The 24,948-nt window shown below is 35.1% G+C and overlaps 1 protein-coding gene across 2 annotated transcripts in view; it reads left to right on the plus strand.

Moving 5' to 3' along the window:
* The first annotated feature begins 451 nt into the window (after positions 1 to 451).
* Positions 452 to 24,948, plus strand: part of OLFM3 (olfactomedin 3) — a 206,587-nt gene continuing 182,090 nt past the window's right edge. For both annotated transcript variants that reach the window (XM_069479091.1, XM_069479092.1), the window contains exon 1: positions 452 to 634. In XM_069479091.1, the coding sequence (XP_069335192.1) occupies positions 566 to 634 (69 nt within the window). In that variant the 5' untranslated portion in view covers positions 452 to 565. The remainder of the gene's footprint in view (positions 635 to 24,948) is intronic.

Here is a 24,948-nt window from a genome sequence, read left to right on the forward strand (position 1 = left end):
TTACTTCTCTGCAGCTCAAGTTGCCAGCAAACGCCGAACTGGAACACGAGAGTCACTCTTTGTTTGGTGAACAAATTCCCCGCAAAATATCACCACCCCTCCCACCCACCACCCCCGAACCCCCCAGGAGCTGTAGTGATGTCATATCCGTTGTCCAGGGCTCCACACCCCTCTGAGCAGTTACTCCTTTTATCTTCTTCTTAGGTCCAAACTTTTGAGGAGGGCTGGCTCTGCAGCCGCGGGGGAGACGGCCGACCGGGGCGCGCGGGGCGGAGGCGCTTCAGCACCTTGGCCAGCGCCCACCGCAGCGCGGCCCCCGCGCGGGAGCTCCCGGGCTCCCGGCTCCGAGGACGCCTGCGGAATGATCGCCCCCCAGGGCGGCTGCCGCTGCTGCCACTACTGCCGCTGCTGCCACTACTGCCGCTGCTGCCACCGCCGCTGCTGCCGCCGCCGCCTGTGAGTGGCAGGCGGAAAGTGCAACCGACGAGGGAAGGAAACATCTCTGCAGTGAGAGCGGAGCGGCCACACAACAGAGAGTAAAGACGGGGCCGCAACCCAGATCAGAATGCAGGCTACATCCCACCTTCTCAACCTCCTGCTGCTGTCGTTGCTCGCCGGATTAGATCCTTCCAAGGTACGTACGCTATGCTGACTCTTGTTTGACATCCATGTGCGCTATGGAACAAACCGACCCCCCCCCCCAAAAAAAAATGCAAATAGATATGCCCAAAACGGCACGGGGAGAGACAGCTCTTTCAGGTGCCTGGCGTATCCCCCGCCGTTCGGAAGACAACAAGGTGAACTACCTAGGCATTGCTCCTCCAGGTAGAGTCCTGGGGGCACGGGGGAGGGCCCGGGAGAAAATATAATGGGTTCGGGCAGCGGGCAATGCGGCTCTCGGGGGAATGTGTCTGATGCCGTTGTCCGGCTGCTTCGCGTGCTCTTTAGAAGTCGGACGGGTAATGCAAAGGAGTTTGCAGCTGAAAGGATGCAATTGATAAGCATGTGCTAGGAGACGGGGCACCGTTTCTTTGTGGAAGGCAGGGGAGCGTTTTCCAGCCGATCCCGGTCAATAATGCTCCCATCGCAGACGTGCTGCGGTTTGTGTCCAAAACATTTGGGATGCTGCTTGTTAACACACACGGCAGAGCGGGACTTTCTGCCATGGCTGAGAGGCGTCGGCGAAAGGGGCTTGTGTTTTCTTCTTTCTTTTTGTTACGGAAATTAGGGGGCACCGAGGAAGTTCTCATTAATAGTGTTAAGAAACAGGAAGTTAGAACCCCATCGAACTAAGGAGGGCATTAGGAAGGATGAGTTATCTCATAGCTGTTGAACTCTCAAGATTAGCCAGCACTGTCAATTAAAGTGACTGCTAAGCTCCTCTGATAAAAAGAGACAGGAGACTAGGGAGAAATATTTTTATTGAGGTATGGGAAAAGTAGTGATGACAAAGAGAGGTAATCTGAGAGCTTCATCATTCTAAGAAAATCATCATTATAGGGGGTAAGAGATAAGGCATCTGGTCAAAAAGAGTAAGAGATACAATTTATTTATTTATTGTTTTACTCATTGAATTGGTCAACAGCAATCTGACACTATAGGGAAATGATACCATGCTATCAGACCCATAAAAACTGTATTTAAAAAATATCATAAAGTTATTTTTAAAGCTTTACATCATCTATGTAGTATAGAGAAATTAAGTTTCCTTTCATAATTAAATAGAACTAAGATGTAACCAAGCATAATATAATACTGTGGTTGTGATATTTATGGGCCTAACATAGCATACAGTGAAAACTTACAATCATGTCATACATGCTTGTAATTATTTCTATACACTTTCATACTTAGGGAGACCTGATAGGAAAAAAAAAATCATTTTATTTTAAGGCTATGGTTGTACTGATACTGTGATTGTGAAAGCCTCACACAGTGTATGAATGCCATCTTAATGATCTTAATGTCATATTTTATATACTAAGGGGTAGCTTTAAAGCATTTTAAACCTAAGTAAAAGTGTTGATTTTGTTTTTATATTTTTAAAATCTTTTGTTTTTCTTTTTGCCTCTGCACTCTGTAGTGATATATTATATCCATTGCCACTCTCATTATGTGATGTTGGTTAAAAGTTTCGAACACGTTCTATCATATATCTCATTTGAAATATTTTTAGTAAAACATTTTTAAAAAGCGAAGCTAATCACTGAATTACTACAGAAAAAGTCACTTGACTTAAAGTGAGTTTTATCTGTCATTCTTTAAAATGAATTCAGAAATGTAGAGCTTCACTAACAATTGTATGTTGATGTGATTGGTCTGATATCTTTAATGCATAAATATCTTGATTGTACGCCTTTCAAAATTAAATACATAAATAATCTTTTGTTAAATATAGAGATAAATTTCCCAAATAAACAACCTATGTTTGGTCAATATGATCTTTTCTAGTTTTGATGAGTTCATTTCTCTATATTCAATGCTATGAAACTTTCGACTTGCTTCAGAATGAACTGTGGACGTACCATAGAGCTGAATGATCCAGGGAGGGCATGCATTAACTTTCAAACTGTCCATCTCAGCTTCTAGATACTGCAATACAGTGTGAAAAGAACAAAAGATTTTTTTTTTTTCAAAAGATGATATTTTGTTTTTTACCACAGATGATATTATAGGGAATGTTAAAATGTTTAGAGCAAGTAATTTTAACATTGTAAAACGTTTTTGGACTTGTAGACAAAATATTGCTTTTAAAAAGGTGAATAGAAGCTACTTTTGTATATTTTATCAAACTATTTTTGATCACTCAGAATATTATAAATGGCATCAATGTTTTCTCAAAATAATTGTCAGTTAGGTTACAAACAATGAATTTAGGGTTTAGAGTTTAAAAAAATCAGAATTCATAAAGCAAAATATGTCTGGTGAAATTGAAATTAAAACTTTAATAATATAGCACAAAAAACACAGTTTTTGGAAAAATAAGTAGTAATTTAAGTGATGACACTTGAATAGAAATTCTAACCTTTTTTTTTACATACTAATGTTATGATTGATATATGTCATAATCAAATTTCTAATTAAATTTATTGAAATATTCTATATTGTTCCTTTATGTTTATTGCAAATATATATATGTATATATATATATAATCACACATGGATACACAGAAACTGGGAAAATAGGAGAGCTCTTAAAATTGAATTTTTTTTTTTTAAGGTATAGAATTTCACATATTTCAAATATTGGGTATCTAAATCTTAGAGAGCACTTCTTGTGTATTAATTTACCTGAAGACAAAAAGATTTTCTAACAGTGCCAATTCTATTTCATGGAAGAGCATTAATGTTTATGTTTATAATGGCTTTTTTTTTCCTATGACTGAGGCTTCTAGATTTTATATGACATTTTGTAAAATGCTTAAGTATCGCCATCTTATGGTAAGATAAGTTACTTGAAAGCCAATTTTGTTTTTAAATTTAAAAAAAAAAGTGGGAGCTTCATTGTCAATAGGGTGAACTTACTTTTAGCATGCATATACTTTCTTTTCTCTCATTTACTATATCAGAAAATTGGAAAACAGTATTTTTTTTTTAGAACAAAGGAAGAGAATTCTCTGCTAATTAATTATTTACATTTTTATATAGACAGATTGCCAGTTTTCCTCTCAGGAAAATTATTTGGATTATGCTTTCTTAATTAAAGTATATTTAACAAGTTCACAGTTCCTTTTAGAAAAACTCAGGGATATATCACTTTGCCTATTTTAAGAGATATCAATTAATTTCATTTGTAATGGAGTGTCTGGATTATAGACAATAAGCCAAATAACATTCAGTAAGTAAAATCTTAAAAACTGAAAGCTTGTAGGAAGGCAATTATTGTTCAGTTTTACAGGGAAAGGACTATTTCCGTGTGGGAAATTTCTGAGGGCTGCTGCTAGATGGCATCTCTGTGCTTTTATACGGAAGGCATTGAGTTCAGTAATGACCTTGATAGTATGAACGTGGACTTTTATCTTTTACAAGACAATTTTTTAGCAGATCTTTATTTGAACATTATAACAAAACAGTAAACCCTGTGAATCAGAACCATGAATTTCTCTGCTTTGCAATACTGAACTCTAAAGATAGGAGGATATAAATATGGCTGTGCAGGTTTCAAACAGCATGTTTACACAGTAGCCAGACACTTGGGGAACAGTAAAACGAGGTAACATGGCCATATCCACATATCCCACTGACTACTCAACTTTAAAAGAGTCATACTTGTATGATAAATATATCAACAAATGCCCTAGCAGGAGAATCATGCTTAGATTAAGGAAGCATTCAGTATCTTCTTACCTAGAAATATATTAAACTTGTCACCATGATATTTGCTAACACTACAAACATCAAATATAACAATGACTCAGCAATAATCTCCAGCACCAAACTGTTCTTTCTGTCCAAAACAACCCAGTCATTTAGAACCCCTGCTCTCAATAAGACAATTGCTTTAAAGCCATGAAATCTGATGGAAACCAGGAATATTTCAATAATTATAATGTTGAATGTTTCCAGTGTTAAATTCTGTGCCTTGATGTTTTGGCATTGCTAAAGAAAATAATCAGAGACCTAAATTGCCTAAAAGCAGCTTTTGCACATAAATCTTATTAAGTTCTTGTTATTATTATTATAAACAAAATTGAGATAAAAGCAAAAACAGTAAGCAAAATAAACTCAGGTTACTATCAATTTGAGCTGAAACCTATCTTAAAAATCTGTCTTCTCCTGTTTCTCCTGTGTGCTAAAGACATCCTCTACACTATAAGATCAACTCAAATTAGAACAAAAAGTATGGATCAATGACATTTGGCAAGAACCTATAATTATGCACTAGTAAACCCTGATAAGGTAAAAACTAAAGAGTTCAAGGCAGCCCAGCTATATTTTGAAAGAGCAAATAGCTTCCTGCCCTCATCTTTTCTCATCCTCCTTAACCTAATTAAACTTTTATTATATTTTGGAAAAAGTAAATATTCTTTCTCACTTTTTCTCCTGGCAACTTGAAAAGGTTAAAATGATACTGCTTTTCTCCATTTTTTCTTTTAAAATTCTTATTCCTTATAACTCTGCAACTATTCTCTTTAAAAAGTGACTACTGTGATGAGGGAAAGCAGTAGAGTGAGAAACACAGGGCACAGAATTTGGGCTCCCTCAATTCTAGTCCCTACTTTGCTACTGATTATCTATCTATCTGTCTATCTATGACTTTGGAGAAGCTGTGATTTCAATGCCCATACCTATAAAAATGAAGAGCCTAGATATTGTTAAAACTTCTTTGTTAAACTCTAGAATGACTCTTTTTAATAATATTTGATCATACATCAAAAATAACCAATTCTTTTGTAGGGCCTAGTTAGTAAGATCATAAACTTTGTGAGATCTGAGAATGAGCCTCCCTAGGTAATATTACGAAGTTTTCATCTTCTGGGTTTGGCATTCAGAGCCTTCAATGTCCTACTTTCTGCTACACCACTCTTCTTCTCTCTTGTATCCAAATACATGTTCCACGTGTTCAAGCATCTATCCATTCTCCTATCATAATTTGCTCCTCTAAAAAGATCATTTATCGATCTAATGGGACCAAAAGCCAACATGTTTCCTACTTCAGCCATAAATATTTTATTTAATGAAAAGTGCTCTAGTGAAAAGTAGAGTGAAAACTTATTTCCCCTATAAAAGGAATTGCTGGGTATACTGAAGAGATGTGAGAGGTATTTGGAAGGGCTACTTAGAGCACGTATTCTGTTGCGGACTCTTCTAAGCAGGCACATCCTTAAAAATTTTAGATTGGCAATTATTTTTAAAACTTCAATTTTCATACTACAGAAATGTATAAAGAAAAAAGGATGACTGGATAAAGATGCAGCTTAGAAAATAAGACTCGACATCTGATTTACTTTAGTATCAATTAACCATAATTTTACTTAAAAACAAAACAAAATTTAATTGGCGGTAGTGAAAGTAAGGAAGGACATACAAAACCAGACTGTTGTCTTGGTAGGTTAGGTAAAATTACAATGACTTATTGGGATTATCTGTGCATTTGCATATATGTAAATCAAATTATTTTCTGCTGTCATTAAAGTATTAGGGTAATATCAGAGCTATTTAAACACTCAATACTCTAGTTTAAATCTAAAATATGATGTGGAAATGGTGATCTTTGAACATTTTAGTCCACCTCATACTGGTCATCATCAATCTATTCAATCTATATCACTTCTCTTGAATTTTTATAAAGCTAACACTATCATAACAACATTTTAAATACAATTTTTAAAATTATACTTTCTAACCAGTGTAAAAGCAAAGACTAGACATACAGTCATAAGAACTGGCTTTAAGTCCTAACAGTACGACTTTTCAATAGTCAGTTAATCTTCTGAAGCTCCGTTTTCATAACTGTTGAATAATATGATAGCGATGAAACTTACATAATTATTTATTTTATTTTATTTTTTTTTTGAGACAGAGTCTCACTCTATTGCCCAGGCTAGAGTGAGTGCCGTGGCGTTAGCCTAGCTCACAGCAACCTCAAACTCCTGAGCTCAAGCGATCCTCCTGTCTCAGCCTCCCGAGTAGCTGGGACTACAGGCATGCGCCACCATGCCCGGCTAATTTTTCCTATATATATTTTTAGCTGTGCATATAATTTCTTTCTATTTTTAGTAGAGATGGGTCTCACTCTTGCTCAGGCTGGTCTCGAACTCCTGAGCTCAAACGATCCGCCCACCTCGGCCTCCCAGAGTGCTAGGATTACAGGCGTGAGCCACCGCGCCCGGCCTAAACTTACATAATTATTGATGATATTAATATATGTAAAATTTTAATCATAGAATTCTATGCAAATATTCCACTTACATCAATCAACCTATAACCAAATCTAAAGTCTATTATGGACCATATGTTAAAGATTCATGATAACAAAAAGGGCCTTTCATGTTCCTTTACTTTTGCCGTTCCCTCTTCTCTGCTTTGTAATAAGTGGATGCTGTATAAGGTTATCAACATAACCCCCGAGAACCAGCTTATAATTTTGGTCAAAGCTCTAATTTATCACCTTACAAATTTACATCATACTTACCTGAAAAAAAGATACTTCTTACAAGTTTCTTAGGAAAAAACGTAAGACACAAAAATTGGTTCTATAATTTCAAAGCCAAACCACATCAAGAAAAGAGCTTTTAAACTAATCATGGAAAAGAGATCAGAAGGGATGGTTATATTTAAACAAAGAGTCTACCAACAGATAAAATTGCTTTTTTCCCCAGCATGCAAAGTATGAGCTTCTTGTGTCTTTGCAAAATATGCTAATGAGAAAGTAGTTTAAATTCTCTCAAAGATTGAGAAATAATATTAAAGAAAGAAGGTAAGGAAAGGTGTTTTCTCAAGGTACTCAATCTAAAAATGTTCAGGGCAGAGGGTCACGGAGAAAGGACCACATTTAGGAACATAATTTTTCTGTTCTTTTCTCTTGGATTGCTCTTTCAGCCCCTCTGCTTATACTGGTTTCCCTGCTCTTCTCAACAGAAACTTCTACAAAGTCCTCGAAAAGACTCTGACCCTCAGTTAGCCACTGTAATCTTTCTGTTGATGTTGCTCATCCAGTAGCAAATCTACCTGAGTAGCTCATGAGTTGACTTGTTTCTCAATTCTACACATGTGGATAATGTGAAGGGTAAAAAATACATGAAAGCAAGTGTGTACTGTCTAGGATAGACTCTACTCATGAACAACTAATATTTTAAAAACATATTAGTTCTAAAATACTTGCACATTATACCATAATGAAATTTAACTTGTCTCTGTTACTTACTATAAGAGTTTGCAGATTCTTTGGGGGAACACAAGATACAGGAATAGCATAAGACGGTTTCTATCTACAGTGCCAAGTAATCTGAATGGCACTAATATAAATATTCAAAAATGTTGAAATAATAAAAAATAGAGTTTTCTAAGAATATTGATTTTTTTTTTTTGCTTTAAAAATAGGGTACTGTAAAGCCTGTATCACAGAGCTATGCCTTCTGTCATTCTCATACCAAAGTTTGCTTCAGAAGAATATAAATAAGTTCAGAGAGACGACTGCAGATGCTGTTGTATTCATGGTTTTGTCTGTCCCTGGAAAGCTCCTTTCCTTTTATCCTTATGGCGAAATTTTACCTATATTTCAAGATGCAACTCAAGTGTCACTTCTTCCATAAAATCTTCTCTGACATTCTTCACACTCCAAGAGGAGATAATCCTGATAAACTAAAAACTCCTAGAAGAAAAGAATCATGTTTATTTACCTTTGCATCTTCAGGTAAAGGTAGTGTATCTGACACATAATAGTTGTTCATGAACACAGGTTAAATTGGATTTTTTTCTTCCCCATATTTGCAAAACAAGTAATTTCTAACCACTCTTTTTTTTAAATTGGTATTTATTGTACACTTTTCTCACGCTATTGTACTTTCTTTTATATTGGTATTTATTTTATTGTATCTACCTTACTAAATTGGAAGGTATTTATTGTATTTCATCTCTTCTAATAAATTATAAGTGTGCATTCTTTGTTTTTGGTCATTATCTTATTTTTTTTTTTTTTTTATTATATATATATATTTTTTCAATTTAGTTTTACAGAATCAAAGAGTCTAACAGTATATCTTGTTAGATACAGTATGTCCTCATAATGTATACATTATTTCTTGTACAATGATATGAAATAATATGGGAAATATTCATGATAAATTATTAAGTGAACAGTGCAAGTTAAAAACAATAGTTTCATATTTTTTTCCCCACCCCCCCTTTCCCGAGTCAGCACCTTCAAGTGTTACCACTCCCCCAACGGTGTGGAATGCACTCGTCGTGTAGGCATACCCCCATCCCCTCCCCCACCCCCCACCTCAGTCTGATGTCCAATTGGTGTCATTCCCAGATTTGTATTTAGGTGATGATCAGGGAAACCAATTTTCTGGTGAGTACATGTGATGCTTGTTTTTCCATTCTTGGGATACTTCACTTAATATAATGGGTTCCAACTCTCTCCAGGAGAACCACAGAGATGTCGTATCTTCATCATTCCTTATAGCTGAGTAATATTCCATGGTATACATATACCACAACTTACTAATCCAATCATGTATTGATGGGCATTTGGGTTGTTTCCACATCTTTGCTATTGTGAATTGTGCTGCTATAAACATTTGGGTACACGTGCCTTTGTTATAGAATGACCTTTTTTCCTTTGGGTATATGCCCAGTAATGGGATTGCTGGGTCAAATGGCAGGTCTACTTGAATCTGTTTAAGATACCTCCATAATGCTTTCCACAGGGGTTGCACTAGTTTGCAGTCCCACCAGCAGTGTATTAGTGTTCCTGTCTCTCCACACCCACGCCAACATGTGTTGTTTTGGGTTTTTTTGATAAAGGCCATTCTCACTGGGGTTAAGTGATATCTCATTGTGGTTTTGATTTGCATTTCCCTGATGATTAGAGATGTTGAACACTTTTTCATATGTTTGTTAGCCATTTTTATATCTTCTTTTGAAAAATTTCTATTCATGTCCTTTGCCCACTTTTTGATAGGGTTGCTTGATTTTTTCTTGCTGATTTTCCTGAGTTCTAAATAGATTCTTGTTATCAGTCCTTTATCTGATGTGTAGTATGCAAAAATTTTTTCCCATTCTGTAGGTGATCTGTTTATTCTCTGGACTGTTTCTTTGGCTGTGCAGAAGCTTTTTAGTTTAATCATGTCCCATTCATTTATTTTTGTTGCTGCTGTGATTGCCTTGGGGGTCTTCTTCATAAATTCTCTGCCTAGGCCAATGTCTGTAAGAGTCTTTCCTACATTTTCTTCTAGAATTCTGATTGTATCACGCCTAAGGTTTAAGTCTGTTATCCACCGTGATTTGATTTTTGTGAGAGGTGAAAGCTGTGGGTCCTGTTTCAGTCTTCTGCAAGTGGCTAACCAATTCTCCCAGCACCATTTGTTGAATAGGGATTCTTGTCCCCGGAGTATATTCTTTCCCGCTTTGTCAAAAATTAGGTGACTATATGAGGATGGTTCTATATTTGGATTTTCTGTTGTGTTCCACTGGTCTGTGTCCCTGCACTTGTGCCAATACCAGGCTGTTTTAAGAACCACGGCCTTGTAGTATAGTTTGAGGTCTGGCAAATTAATACCTCCCATTTTGTTTTTATTGCTTAAAATTGCTTTTGCTATACGGGGTCTTCTTTGATTCCATACAAATTGTATAATTATTTTCTCTATGTCTGTAAAGAATGATGTTGGTAATTTAATAGGGATTGCATTGAATTTGTAGATCACTTTGGGTAGTATAGACATTTTAACAATGTTGATTCTTCCGATCCACGAGCATGGTATATTTTTCCATCTATTTGCAAGTTCTGCTATTTCTTTTCTCAGTGTTTCATAGTTTTCCTTATAGAGGTCCTTTACCTCTTTAGTTAGATATATACCTAGATATTTTATTTTCTTTGTTGCTATTTTGAAGGGTATTGAGTCTTTAATTTGGTTTTCCAATTGACTGTCATTGGCATATATAAATGCCTCTGATTTGTGTATATTAATTTTGTAGCCTGAGACTTTGCTGTATTCGTTAATCAATTCCAGGAGTCTCTTGGTTGAATCCTGGGGGTTTTCCAGATATAACATCATATCATCAGCAAAAAGTGAGAGTTTGATCTCTTCCTTCCCTATTTGGACTCCCTTGATTTTGCTCTCTTGCCTGATAGCTCTCGCAAGGACTTCCAATACTATGTTGAAAAGTAACGGAGACAATGGGCAGCCCTGTCTGGTTCCAGTTCTAAGTGGGAGTGCTTTCAGCTTTTCCCCATTCAGTATGATGTTGGCTGTGGGTTTGTCATATATGGCTTGTATCATTTTTAGGTAGGTTCCATCAATGCCTATTTTGTTAAGCGTTTTTATCATAAAAGGGTGTTGAATTTTGTCAAATGCTTTTTCTGCATCTAATGAGAGTATCATATGATTTTTGTTTTTGCTTCTATTTATGTGGTGAATTACATTTATAGATTTACGTATGTTGAACCACCCCTGCATCTCGGGGATGAAGCCCACTTGGTCGTGGTGGATTACTTTTTTGATAAGTACTTGGATTCGATTTGCTAGTATTTTATTGAAAATTTTTGCATCTATATTCATGAGGGAAATTGGTCTGTAGTTCTCTATTTTTGTTGAGTCCTTTCCAGGCTTTGGTATTAATGTTATATTGGCTTGGTAGAACGTGTTGGGGAGAACTCCATCCTTCTCAATATTGGAGAATAGTTTATGTAGGATGGGCACCAGTTCTTCTTTGTATGTATGGTAAAATTCAGGTGTGAACCCATCTGGACCAGGGCTTTTCTTTTTGGGAAGGTTTTTTATTGCTGTTTCGATTTCAGTTCTTGATATTGGTCTGTTCAGGTACTCTATTTCTTCCTGGTTGAGCCTGGGAAGACTATGTGTCTCTAAAAATTTGTCCATTTCCTCCATGTTCTCCAGTTTGTGTGCATAAAGATTTTTGTAGAATTCATAGATGATATCTTGTATCTCTGTAGCATCGGTTGTGATTTCTCCTTTCATGTTCCTAATGGAGGTTATTAGAGATTTTACTTTTGTGCTCTTGGTTAGTCTAGCCAGAGGTGTGTCTATTTTGTTTATCTTTTCAAAGAACCAACTTTTTGTTTTATTAATTTCCCTTATAGTTTCTTTGTTGTCCTTTTCATTTAGTTCTGATTTGATCTTAGTAATTTCTCGCCTTCTGCTGGGTTTGGGATCGTTCTGTTCTTCTTTCTCCAGCTCTTTGAGTCTATTCGTTAGGTTGTCTATTTGCATGTTTTCTGTCTTTTTGATATAGGCATTTATGGATATGAATTTTCCTCTCAGGACTGCTTTAGCTGCATCCCATAGATTTTGATAAGTTGTATCTCCATTATCATTTAATTCAAAGAAATTTTTGATTTCCATCTTGATTTCTTCTTTTATAGAATAATTATTCAGGAGAAGGTTATTTAGCTTCCATGACTTTGAGTAAGAGTGAGGGTTTCTGTTTGTGATCATTGTTACTTTTATTCCGCTGTGATCTGAGAAGATGCATGGTATAATTTCTATTTTTTTGAATTTTTGAAGACATGATTTATGTCCTAGGACATGGTCAATCTTAGAGAATGTCCTGTGAGCTGATGAGAAGAATGTATATTCTGTGGACTTTGGGTAGAATGTCCTATAGATGTCAGCCATGCCCATTTGTTCTAGCATTCTATTTAGGTCCATTATGTCTTTGTTTATTTTCTGTTTAGAGGATCTGTCCTGTACTGTCAGTGGGGTGTTAAAGTCTCCAGCTATTACAGTATTATTATCTATCATCTGGTTCAGATCTAGTAGGGTTTGCTTTATGAATCTAGGTGCACCTAGGTTGGGTGCATATATATTGAGTATAGTCATGGCTTCTTGTTGAATTGTGCCCTTGACCAGTATGTAGTAGCCATTTTTGTCTTTTATTATTTTTGTTGGTTTGAAAGTTAAGTTATTGGAAATTAAGATTGCCACACCAGCTTTCTTTTCGTTACCGTTTGCTTGAAATACCGATTTCCATCCTTTTACTTTCAGTCTAAATGCATCTTTGCTCGTTAGGTGGGTTTCTTGGAGACAGCAGAACAAGTAATTTCTAACCACTCTTTTTTTTAAATTGGTATTTATTGTACACTTTTCTCACGCTATTGTACTTTCTTTTATATTGGTATTTATTTTATTGTATCTACCTTACTAAATTGGAAGGTATTTATTGTATTTCATCTCTTCTAATAAATTATAAGTGTGCATTCTTTGTTTTTGGTCATTATCTTAATGTTTCCTATCTAGCAACTAGTACAGTGCCTTATTCAGATAAAATATTTAGTAAGTCATTTAATAAGTATTTTGGTGTTTTGTTTTTTTTACTTTTCTTTTTTTAAGAGAACAAAGTCTGATACTTTTTTATTCCAATAGATTTAGGGGGTACAAGTGATTTTGTTACATGTATGAATTGTATAGTGGTGAAGCTGGGGCTTTTAGTGAGCGTATCAATACCCCAAATGGTGTATGTTGTACCCAGTAGGTAATTTTTGATTCCTCACCGCCACCCCGATGCACCCTTTCCCTTACTGATTCTCCAATGTCCACTGTACCACTTGGTATGACCATGTATACCCATTGTCTAGCTCCCACTTACAAGTGAGAAGATGTGGTATTTGTTTTTCCATTATAGAGATACTTCACTTAGGTTAATGGTCTACAGTTCCATCCAAGTTGCTGCAAAAGACATTATTTTATTCTTTTTTATGGCTGAGTATTATTCCATGGTGTGTGTGTGTGTAGAGAGAGAGAGAGAGAGAGAGAGTTGTGCTGCAATAAACATAAAAGTGTAGGTATCTTTTTCAGATAATTACTTCTTTTCCTCTGGGTAGATACCTAATAGTGGGGTTGCTGAATTGAATGGTAGTCTACTTTTAGTTCCTTGAGGAATCACCATATTGTTTTCCATAGAGGGTCTACTAATTTACATTCCCATCAACAGTGTATAAGCATTCCTTTTTCACCACATCCATACTAACATCTGTTGTTTTTTGACTTCGTAATAATGGCCATTTTTGACAGGGGTAAGGTAACATCTCATTGTGGTTTTAATTTGCATTTCCCTGATGATTAGTGATGTTGAGCATTTTTTCATGTTTCTTGGCCATTTGTATATCTCCTTTTGAAAAAAAAGAATCTGTCTATATTTTTTGCCCACTTTTTAATGAGGTTATTTGTTGGATTTTTTGCCATTTGGTTTGAGTTCCTTGTAGAATCTGGATATTAGTCGTTTGTCAGATGTAGAAGTATTTTTTGAATGTAGAAGTAAGTATATGAAGAATAAATAAGTCAAGGAACACTTAATAAACTTTAAATCTCTGGTTAAATGATGCATGAATATAATCTGTGGTTTTGCTCCATTCTTCCCTTAGACAAGATACCAGGAGCAGGAAACTAAGAATGATTTTAAAAACCTTGAAGGGCTGAGAACTCATATCAGGCTATTTATCTTGACTAATGCTAAAAAATTATGTTTCTTTAAATTTCTTATTAATTCTCTGCCTTATACCACTACCTTTAGTACTATTATTGACTTGTGGTAGCTCTCTGGGATGCTACAACCATAATAATTCTGTGAATTATTTGCTATGTTTCATGATGCTTGGTGGCAAAGTTAGTATATCTTCTTATTCCTTGGTTAATATATCCTCTTATCCCAAAGTGGCTATTTCATTTGCATGGGCTTATAAGTCTAAACATTGTATTCATGTGTGCATAATATTTTGATTATTTGCACAATGTCTTAGCTTTATTTGATAAATTAGTATATTACCTATATTTCTCCATCTCTTTCTAAGGACTGTACTATTTTTTAAGGATCTAAAATATTCTGTTGAAATTTATTCTCTTGTTATATATTCTTACAATGGTACACTATCATATAAAGAAAAGCCTTATTACCTCCATATTTCTCCTGCATTACTATATGAGTACAGCACCACCATACAGAATAACTTTTAATGATTAAAAGAACATATAGGTATAGTGGAGTTATATTTATCTGAATTGTAACATCTAGATATTATCAGAAATTAAATATTTTCATAATTAACCTTTTTAGGTTAAAATACTCTGGAAAAAAGTCAGTAATAAAATTGTTAAACAACACAAATAAACAGCTATCTAGATAACCCCAAAGGAAGGGTATAAATTGAATAGACAATCCTTTTAATTTTTCCAACTAAGTTGAAGGTGATTAAGAAGCATTAATCCCATGGTGATTTAAATAGCATTACTAGAGGGACCAATTCCAGATGGCAGGATTTCTTCAAACAGAGAATCGGTATTGGAAATGTTGATTCACTGGCACCAAAATGTCACTGGTGAAATATTGGCTTACAAAGAATACCATCACTTCTGGGAATGATCTATGTCTGTGGCTGCATAGGGAATTGTTTATCTGGAATCAGTACATACATGAGTATTTTTATACCTGCATATGTTTTGTGGCATAATGAATAGATCTTAGTACATATCATTGTAGTACAAAACAAACTGAAATATTATTTGGCTCAAGAAACACTAAAGACTTTTTATTATATTTATTATTTACGTAGGGATACAGACATGCTCTACTCTTTACAGGTTGAATCCTACACTCAGACAGAGAATAAAATGACTCTTGTTTGATTCACTTCTTTGCTATCGTAAGACTTTTAAAAGCACTTGATGACGAATTCTTTTTATTGGTTTTGTAATCTACCTTCTTTGGCACAGAAAATACAAATAAATAGGCTACCTATGATTCAGTACAGTGATGATTATGACCTTTTCTTTTCCTTCATTTTCGTCAGTCAAAAATTTGATCTACCAAAGGTACTGGCATGTCTTCAGACGAAAGCATTTTGTTTAGAAAACCAATGCGTATTACAAAATTAAGAATAGTCAGTTATATGAAGATTGCTTAGTGACATTCCATAAAATATAAGCACAATTTCCTCTTCTATGTGCAGTTAAGAAAAAATTTTATGATGTTGAGTTTGCTTATTTAATTTTAAATAATTGAGATGTGCATTTAGCTTTAAGAAAATTTCTAAAGTGAAGAAAATAATTTGTCCAGAAATGAAAGATTCTCAATAATCTTAATCATCACATGGGATAGAGTAGACCATTGGCATTCATATTATAACCAGTTTTTCAACAAATACTCATGACTGGCATTATTCTAGAAGTTAGACATAAAATATTTTTTAAAAGGTACAGTTTCTACATTTAAACAGTCCTTAACATTATCTACTGAAGGACACATAGAGGTTTATTAATCATTGTAGTTCTGTATGATTTATCCTATAGCAGAGACTTGTATAGAACACAAGGAAAGGATGGGGGTTGCCATCTACAGCAGAATGGAGCATAAGAGAAAATTCCCTGAGATAGGGGATACTTAAAGAAAGATTAGCTAGACAATGAAAGGAAGAAAAAATACTCTATTAAATGGCAACAGCATGTATGAAGTCACAGAGATGCAAAATAGCATACGGAGCCCTGCAGAGATTTTTTTTTATGTGACTTGAGTTCTTTTATTCCTAATTATATGAGAAGCAGGAGAAGCTGATGCAGATGAAAATGAGAGCAATTGGTGGCATTAAAATGGTAGAAAAATTATTACCTAAAGGATCCAAGACTTGACCTATACCATATTAAAAATATTTCTGGAATTTAGTTATCTTAATGCCAAACAACAAAAGGATAAATCAAATAACCAAAACACAATTTAGTTGTACTATTCAGGTTTCTCCATAGAAACAAAACCAATTTATAAAGTGTGTGTGTGTGTGTTCACTAGTCTAGTCCAAAACTCTGCAGGATTGAGACCCAGGAAGAACCAATGTTTCAGTTCAAGTATGAACACAGGAAAAAACTGATAGCCTAGCTCAAAAGCAGTCAGAAAGGAGCAATTCTCTATTAGCATTTTTGTTCTATTCAGGCCTTCACCAGATTGGATAAGGCCCACTCATATTAGGCAGGTCAATCTGTTTTACTCCATCTACTGATTAAAATTTTAATCTGATCCACAAATACCCTCACAGACACCCAGGGTATTGTTTGTCCAAATATCTGGGAACTCCATGACCCACTAAAGTGGACACATAAAATTAACTACCACAGTAGTGGTAATTTATCTAATAGCTATATATCTAAGTGTCTCTATATTATCAATCTTTATCTCTCAGCTATCTATATCTACCTATCTAGTTAGCTTTGTGACCATCTATTTATTTTAATCATCAAAACAAAAATTATTGAGAAGACTGTTAACACATATCTTTCCGTAAGATCTCTATGATTTCATTGTGATTGTTTGTCTCTGTCTTGTTCATGGGGCTCACTGGGCCCCAGGGTAGTCTTATGAAGGTTCTCTGCATTGTGGATTTCATCAGCACCACCATACATAAAAGTTACTGTCTTACTCGGTTATTAAAGTTATCATAAATCCTTCTATAACAAGTCTGTTGTTGGGGTTATTTCTCCCAAAGAAAGAATATTCGACTATATTCTCATTTGGTTACAAGATAATTCTGCCCTGATTACATTGGCTTTCAATTTCCTATCACCTAAAACTTTTAGTAAGTTGCATCATTTCAGTTTCTATTGACCACTGTTTTCTCATGATTCCAAGTTTATTTGTCTTGGGCCAAGAGGAATTTCTTTATTTTGTCTTTCTTATTCTTCTCTTCCCTTCCTTCCTTCCTTTCTTCCTTCCTTCCTTCTTCACTTCCTTTCTTTCTTCTATTCATTCAAATATACAATAAAATTCCATCATAATGTTAAAAATGAGGCTCAAAAGCTCAAATCATGCAAAATGGATTGATATTACAGAAAAAAATAACAAAACGACTAGGGTAACCCTGCTATAGAAATTTGGAGCCAATCACCAATTACATGATAATTGTGTTACCAGGGGCTTATGGTAAAAAAATTTTTTAATGTATTGTCATGCACCTGGCACTATCTAAGGATAAAGTAGTGATAAATAAGACACAAATGTCCGTCCCTATAAAGCTTACAGACTAGTTGAAAACAAATAATAAATAAGCAATATATACGTAAGATGATAATACGTGATATGGAGAGAAAACAAAGTACAGAAGAGTGAGATAGAGCCATGTTGTAGGATAGGGGCAAATGGTCAGAATAGGCCTCGTGGTAAGGATGCTACTTGAGCAAAGACATAAACAAGATGAGGGAGTGTTACATATATATTTGGGAGAAGAAAGTTCTAAGCACAGAAAATTTTAAGTATAAATTCAAACAAGGGTATATATGGTACGTTTGAGAAAAGAAAAGGAGGCTAGTGAACTTCCACTGGCATGGGCAGGAAAAAGATTAGCAGGAAATGAGATCACTGATTTAGCAGGAGGCCAGGTCATGTGAATCCCTGTAGGTGGTTTTAAGGATTCTGAGTGAGATGGGAAGATACCACTAGGTGTTGAGCACAGATGTGACATAATATGATTTATGTCTTAAAAGAACCATTTTTTGTGCTGTGTGACGTGTTTACTTTTGATTTTAAGGGAAGAAATAAAGAGACCAGGTAGAATAAAATAACAAGATTAATACTGATGTTTGCTAACAGAGAGGAGTCATGGATGACTCCAAGTTTTTGGCTTGAGCAACTGGAAGGAAATATGTTTCCTATGATAAGAAACGCTGGTAGAGGAAAGAGAAGATCAGGAGTTTGATTTTGGACGTGTAAGTTTGAAATGTTTGTCAGACAACCAAGTGAAGTGTAGAGTAGGCAGTTTGTACGTGAAATTCAGGGGAGAGTTCTGAACTGCATATATCATCTTGGGAATCTTGAATATGCAGGAAGTCTTTAAACCCATGAAACTGGAGAAATCCGAGTTTTGCTGTAAAGAGAAAAGAAATGGAGTATACCTAGAGGAACATATAGCATCAGACACGTTTGTGTTTGTTGATGCTTAAAATGGAAGAAATAACACTGTGCAATGTGGCTGATTGGAATGATCTATGAAAGACTAGTTTTAAATGAGAACACAGAGACTTGCTCCATGGAAACAGGTGAAATGATAAAGTATATGGTGAAAATGCTGCTAGCGGTTTAGAGAAGGGAGTGTGAGCACATGGAAGCTCTCTTGTAATTGCTTTCATTTTCTCAGTGATATGGGAAGCGTGGTCAGCAGCTGAGAGGGAAGATGAGTTATCAGTAGAGAGAAGAAAAGGATAATATCCTGAAAGCTGCTCTTAGGAGCAAGGAGGACAGGATTCACGCTGCCATGCTTGGGAATAGAGGAGTGTGGCAAAAGGCTGGAGAGTGCTTTAGGGGTAGCTGCGTGTTCAGAGGAGAACCAGAGTTCAATAAAAGTAAAAAGATGAAATAGTGTTTCAGAGAAGTGAGTAGACATTAGGGAATGTCACCAATGATTGATTGTGAGTTTCTCACATGTTGCAGTCTGCATTAAATCGATAATGAATCATTCATGTACATTGAAAGACAAGTCTAAGTTTTCCCCAGGAACTAGTTATTTTTTCACTGACCCTATGAAAAGGTTTAGCTAGCCCAATTCTCATCTGATGTGGAAAATGTACAAAGCCATAGACTAGTTGGAGGGCATCCAACACAAATTATAACACAAAGTGGGAAAATGTATTACTTTTTCCCCCTCCTCTCTAGGCCAGATTTATTCTAGATGGTCATATCGTACTCAAGGGAAGACTCATTTATTAAGTCTTGGAAGTGAAAATGATACTGTATAACTAAGAAAGAAGGGTAGAGCTGACAGCAGGTTGGACTGTACATTTTAGCTACGTTGAATTAAAACTCTGCTCTGAAAATTTCCTTGGAACATTTTTAAAGCAATAGAAGAAAGTTGTGTTGCTGAGTGATGTGGGGGCTATCAACTCCAAACAGTGATTACCCCACGTCCAAGAGTACATATCATTTCAGCCTCACCAAACACAGACAGGAGAATTGGGTTCACTTTTGTTTCTGCCATAAATCCTGAGACAAAAAAACAAAAACTAATTTCAACATACTATATTAATAGAAATAAATTTGGAGTTTGTTACATTTAGCAGTTTATTTCTGCTCTAGCATATGCCTAAGGAGACATGGCTCACATATGGCTCTTAATCTATTATACAATGTCGTTCTAATTATCCAACAAACATAAAAGAAGAAAGATGTTAAGCTTAGTTTTATGTGACTAAAACAAGAAAAAAAAAAGATCCATGTGACATTCTTCTCATCTCCCTTGCTATGAGATAACATTATAATATAGTAAAAGTAGTGCATAAGCTCATATAATGTTATTGAACCGGGAATCTGGAAATGGAAAGATTGAGGTGTTTGCCTGTCTGTGTGTTTTTATATATGTTTGGTGTAAAAGAGCAAGAGTTTGATCAGGTAACTACTAGAGAGAAAAACCTCAACAATTGAAACTAATTACATTAATTGTAGAAGAAGTAAGTTAACAACACAAATTACAAAATATTTTTTAAATGCAGCTTTATTATTTCCAAATCTCATAATATCCTAAATTAATCCTACAAATTTCATTTGAGCTGTTGCTTACTAGAGATCTTCAGAGCTAATTGTAAAACTAAAAGAGATGACTTTCAAGTTATACTATAAATTAAATAAACATAGGTAATTTAAAATTATTTTCTCATATTATTTAAAGTCCTAGTGAAAATTCTGTTTAGACTAAGCTCATACCTTTCCTTCTTTGCTTCCTTTTTTCCTTTCATGAAAAGAAAATGTTATCTTTAACCTCTGTTACAGTTATTATATGTTTCAAATTATAGGAAATTGCAATAAATAACTTTTCTTGTTTGAAATTGAAACAAATAATTTGTCTTGCATGAAGTGTGTGTCTTCTCTCCAAATCACACATTTCTCAGTAATACAATGAGGAAAATATCGTGGGACTATGTGAACATTAAATAAGATAATGTTTTAAAGCACTGAGTCCGCTGCCTGGCATCTAGTTAAGTGCTAGTAGCTTATTTTTTAGTAAATTAGTATTCAAAAAATACTGCTTGTGCTGTATGTTCTACTTCTTAATTAATATACTAAATCTGTAACCTGACATTACTCATTCAGTTTTTCTTGTCCAGCTTTACATGATTTCTAGTATATGTTGGGAGACAAGGACAAAGATCTATTTTCCTGTCAAATACTCTCTACCTGTTCCTAGTCCTCCTTATAAAGTTTGATGCTTTCAGATTATTTTATAAGACAATGATGTTAAAATATTTATATTCACAACACCAAAAGAGAGAAAAGAAGCCACAAAGATCCTTCTAAACAGAAAAGTCTATAAGTATGGGAATAAATCAAGAAAACAACTATGAAAAGAAAAAAAAAACAGACAACAACCAATGATTTGCCATGAGATTGACAAATGAAGGAGAAAGGAGGCAATTTTAACTGTTCTTTCTTCACACACAGATCATCTCTGATCCCTTGAGCATTGTTCGCTTCTGGTGTTAAAAATTCTTTTGCATAAAGTAGAATAGAATTGGATTAACAAATGACCCCTAATGTGCCCCTCAATTCTGAAATGTATTTCAATTTCTCAAATCTTTGCTGAGTACATGTTCAGCTCAGTTCTCCAGGATGCTGTGATTTCAGTTTGTTTCAGTTCTCCATGCCTTTTTTGTACTCATGCCCCATTTGATATTTATTCAGAATCATAGCAAGTGTTCAAGGGAAAAAGAAATGCAAACAGATCTAAATTTCATTTGACTTTGGTCCCATTATTAAGCAAAGTAGAATCCCTCAATGAATTCAAAAATTAATTAAAAATGACCAGAATAGCATAAAATCAGTTACTGGATCAGCTGAGAATTTTTTCCAACTGTCACAGTGAAAATGTTGAGAATGAGAAAAGGGATGATTGTAACCCCAAAATGAATTTTACTTAATTATAAATATGTTTAGACTCTTCTACTTTCATAAAGAATGTTAATTCTACCCCTTGTACAAATTGTTAAAACACACAGTTTTTATAACTACCATTGAGATTTCCAAAGAGTAAAATTTCTAATTTGCTCTTATCCAATTTTTATTGAAAAATTATTTAGAACAAATTATTCGGGGAAGTTATTGAATATACTACTATCTCAAGCCAGATTGTCCACAAGCTAGGGGGAGATAGACTGCCATAGCTCACCCTTCCACATTGTGTTGTTCCTACAAAAATATACTTTACTATCATGCCAACTAAAGCTACAAATGAATGTGTAAAAAAAAATTCAGATCCTCAATAAGGAGGGAAGACTGGAAAAGTTATCTTTCTTAGAGTCCAACAATTGGTAAAGGCTTCATTTTTTTTTTTTTTTTTTAATTTAGAGAATATATCATAGTGGTTAAAAATTCATGATAGGGAATTTGAATTTTATTCAGTGTTTACTTATTAGCAGTAGAACCTTGAGAAATTATTAACTTCTTTTTTTTTCCCTGTTTAGACTTTTTTTTCCCAGCATATTATGGGGGTACAAAAGTTTAGGTTACATATATTGCCCTTGCCCTCCCCGATCCAATCAGAGCTTCAAGCGTGTCCATCCCCCAGACGGTGCACATCACACTCATTATGTATGTGTACACCCATCCCCTCCCCACCCCACATCTACCCGACACCCGAGTAATGTCATTCCTAAACATGTTCTTAGGTGATGATCAGTTTACAAGCCTCAGTTTACTTATGTATAAATTCGGGAGAAAATGAAGCATGCCTCATAAGATTATTATGGGTAGTATATGAGAGAATATTTTCTGGCGGGTCCTGAAACACAGCAAGACAGAGAAAACTAAAAACACTGATACTGATAATATAGCCTGATAGCTAATTCTGTTATTGGTATTAGTATTTGTATCTGTGTGCAATTGTCTCTTTTTAGGTTACAAATTATGTAAGTCCTCTCCATTTGGTAGGAAAGGCATGGGTGCAGCTAAAAATTAGCAATGGTCTGTCCAGTCCTGGGCATCTGTCCAGTGACCAGATGGTCACTATAGTCCACCTGGATACATGCAATTCTCCTGCAAATAATACCAGGTCAAAGTTCCTTCAGTGGGACTTAAACACAAAATAAAGTAATTGGAAATTATCTAATCATATATTAGGTAAATTTATCTTAAAGTAATAATTAAAAAAACACAAGTCACTAATTATAACGTGACTGTATTTTATCATAGTGTTTTGAGGACATCTGTGTCTTAATCTCATGTTCTTTTCTGTCCTTGCCTTATTAATTTTTCAAAGAGTTTAAAATATCCCATTGGAATTTAATAATGTCCACTTAACTACAAAGGATTTATAGAAAATCCTTTAAACTTTGCTTCTTTTGTCCTCCTGCCCTTTCTTTCTTACTTAGCTCTGCTTTTATGCTTTTTCTCTCATTTTTACATATTCTTTGTTGTCCTGCTCTTTTCAAGCATCTCTGCGTGTGTATTCCACTGCCTCTACTGCTTGCATCTCCTGAATATTCTTTCCTGAAGATAGCACTCTCTAGGCAATGAATTACATTCTGCTGTCTTCCTCTTACTTTTGCTATCTCTTCATTATAACTTTGAGCTGCATGGAAGTAACAATTTCTTTTGAAATCATTGTACTACTTGTGTTGCAAGCATTAATAATAAGTGGCTTACATTTTCTGTGGCAGTGGTCACTTGCAGTTCCAAATGACATTTTGCTGGCTGGAATGAGACTATTTTTATCCTCAAGAAAACATTGATATTTTGGCAGAAAAAAACTGGCTGTAAATCAGAAAGCCGCCAAAAATCTTTTTCCCTTAGAAAACACAGCAAATTATGTCATATGTTTTGCAGATTTCTTTACCTGCAGCAAAAAATGACAGCAATAAATTTCAGAGGCTGAAAACCTTTGTTTAATGTTTTTACCATTAATTCTTTAATATCTACAGGATGTTGCTTGTATTTCCGTAGAGGTAAAAGCATTAGTACACAAGTAATAAGCTTCATTTCATTTTTAAAACTAAAAGCATGTGTGTGACTTAGCCAGATAATTACTTTCTATTCACAGAATTATGTAGGTATGTTGCTGTGTCACTTTAAGTGCTAATCTAAATATTTTCTGACAATAGCCACACCACGGTCCCCAAAATGCAATCGTTTGCCAGGGAGACGCCAGGATATAAAGTTAATTTTAGATAATTGAAATAAGTTGCTTCCTGTGGAGCAGGGAGAATTACATGATTCACTTTTATCTGTAAAGCACATCCCTCCTCAGAGCACATGTTGATGACTTCATCTTGGCTTCCCATTGATTGAGTTAAGGTCGTAGTCAACTCAGAAGACGAGTTCCATGGTGAAGGGTGACAGTGAGAGCTTTTCTGACATCACCAACAGTGGCATTAGCCACACAATAACAAAAACATGACGTTCCCCTGAATCTTCTCTTGTATGAAAGCTAGAATGAGGGACCCTGAAGAGCAAAAGGAGTTTTGTTTTACACTTCCTATTTAACCTACACTTTGTTCTAGAGAATATGGTTCAAAAACATGTCATGAACATGCTTCAGAGGTCTTATAATCTAGTTGTGGGCCCAGGACCAAATAAAAGGTAGACAAATAGCAAAACAACATAGCATTTGCAAATTGTCAAGATACTGATTCAGAGCACAAGCATCACTAGGCTGTAGGATTATGTGGCATTAGTCAACCCTGTCCGAATTAGATTATAATGTTGCCCTGCATCATTATAGGTTCTTATCACCTAGGTAAGAGGGACTTTATAGCATCTCCACAGTGATATAAAATTATGAAAGAAGAGCCACTGTTGGAATTTCCAACACTAAAGAAAGTAAGGGTACACTGGTACAATTGAATTGTCTGAACCCTGAGGCACCATCTTGGTAACTATGAAATTAAAGATCTGGGGAATGATACCAAGATATTTATAGTCTAGTTATGGCTCCTAAAAATAGCTATAAGCAGGTTGATTTCCAATAGTACACTTTGTATGAAAATACTCAAAAGCCTAGAAAACCAATTTACCCACTTATTAAACCATGCATTTATGCACTAATTTATCCCACAATATGAATGAGTAAAATGGTAGTCATTCGCAAAGAAACACAGACCCAGCAGTGAGTGAAAATATCGCAGCAATAATTGTTGAATTTGTCAAATACTTTTGGTACACCGACTATGTTCCAGCCGCCAAATTCTTTGTTAGTGGTATAGAACCCCTACAAGTTATGGAATGAGTAAAGCTGTCTATTAGAGGATCAAGAAGAACATTATATATATGCAACATAAACTGGGTCTTGAAACTGAACAAAAAGAA

This window comes from Eulemur rufifrons, chromosome 8 (assembly GCF_041146395.1).
Source record: "Eulemur rufifrons isolate Redbay chromosome 8, OSU_ERuf_1, whole genome shotgun sequence".
In the NCBI taxonomy this organism is placed as follows: domain Eukaryota; kingdom Metazoa; phylum Chordata; class Mammalia; order Primates; family Lemuridae; genus Eulemur; species Eulemur rufifrons.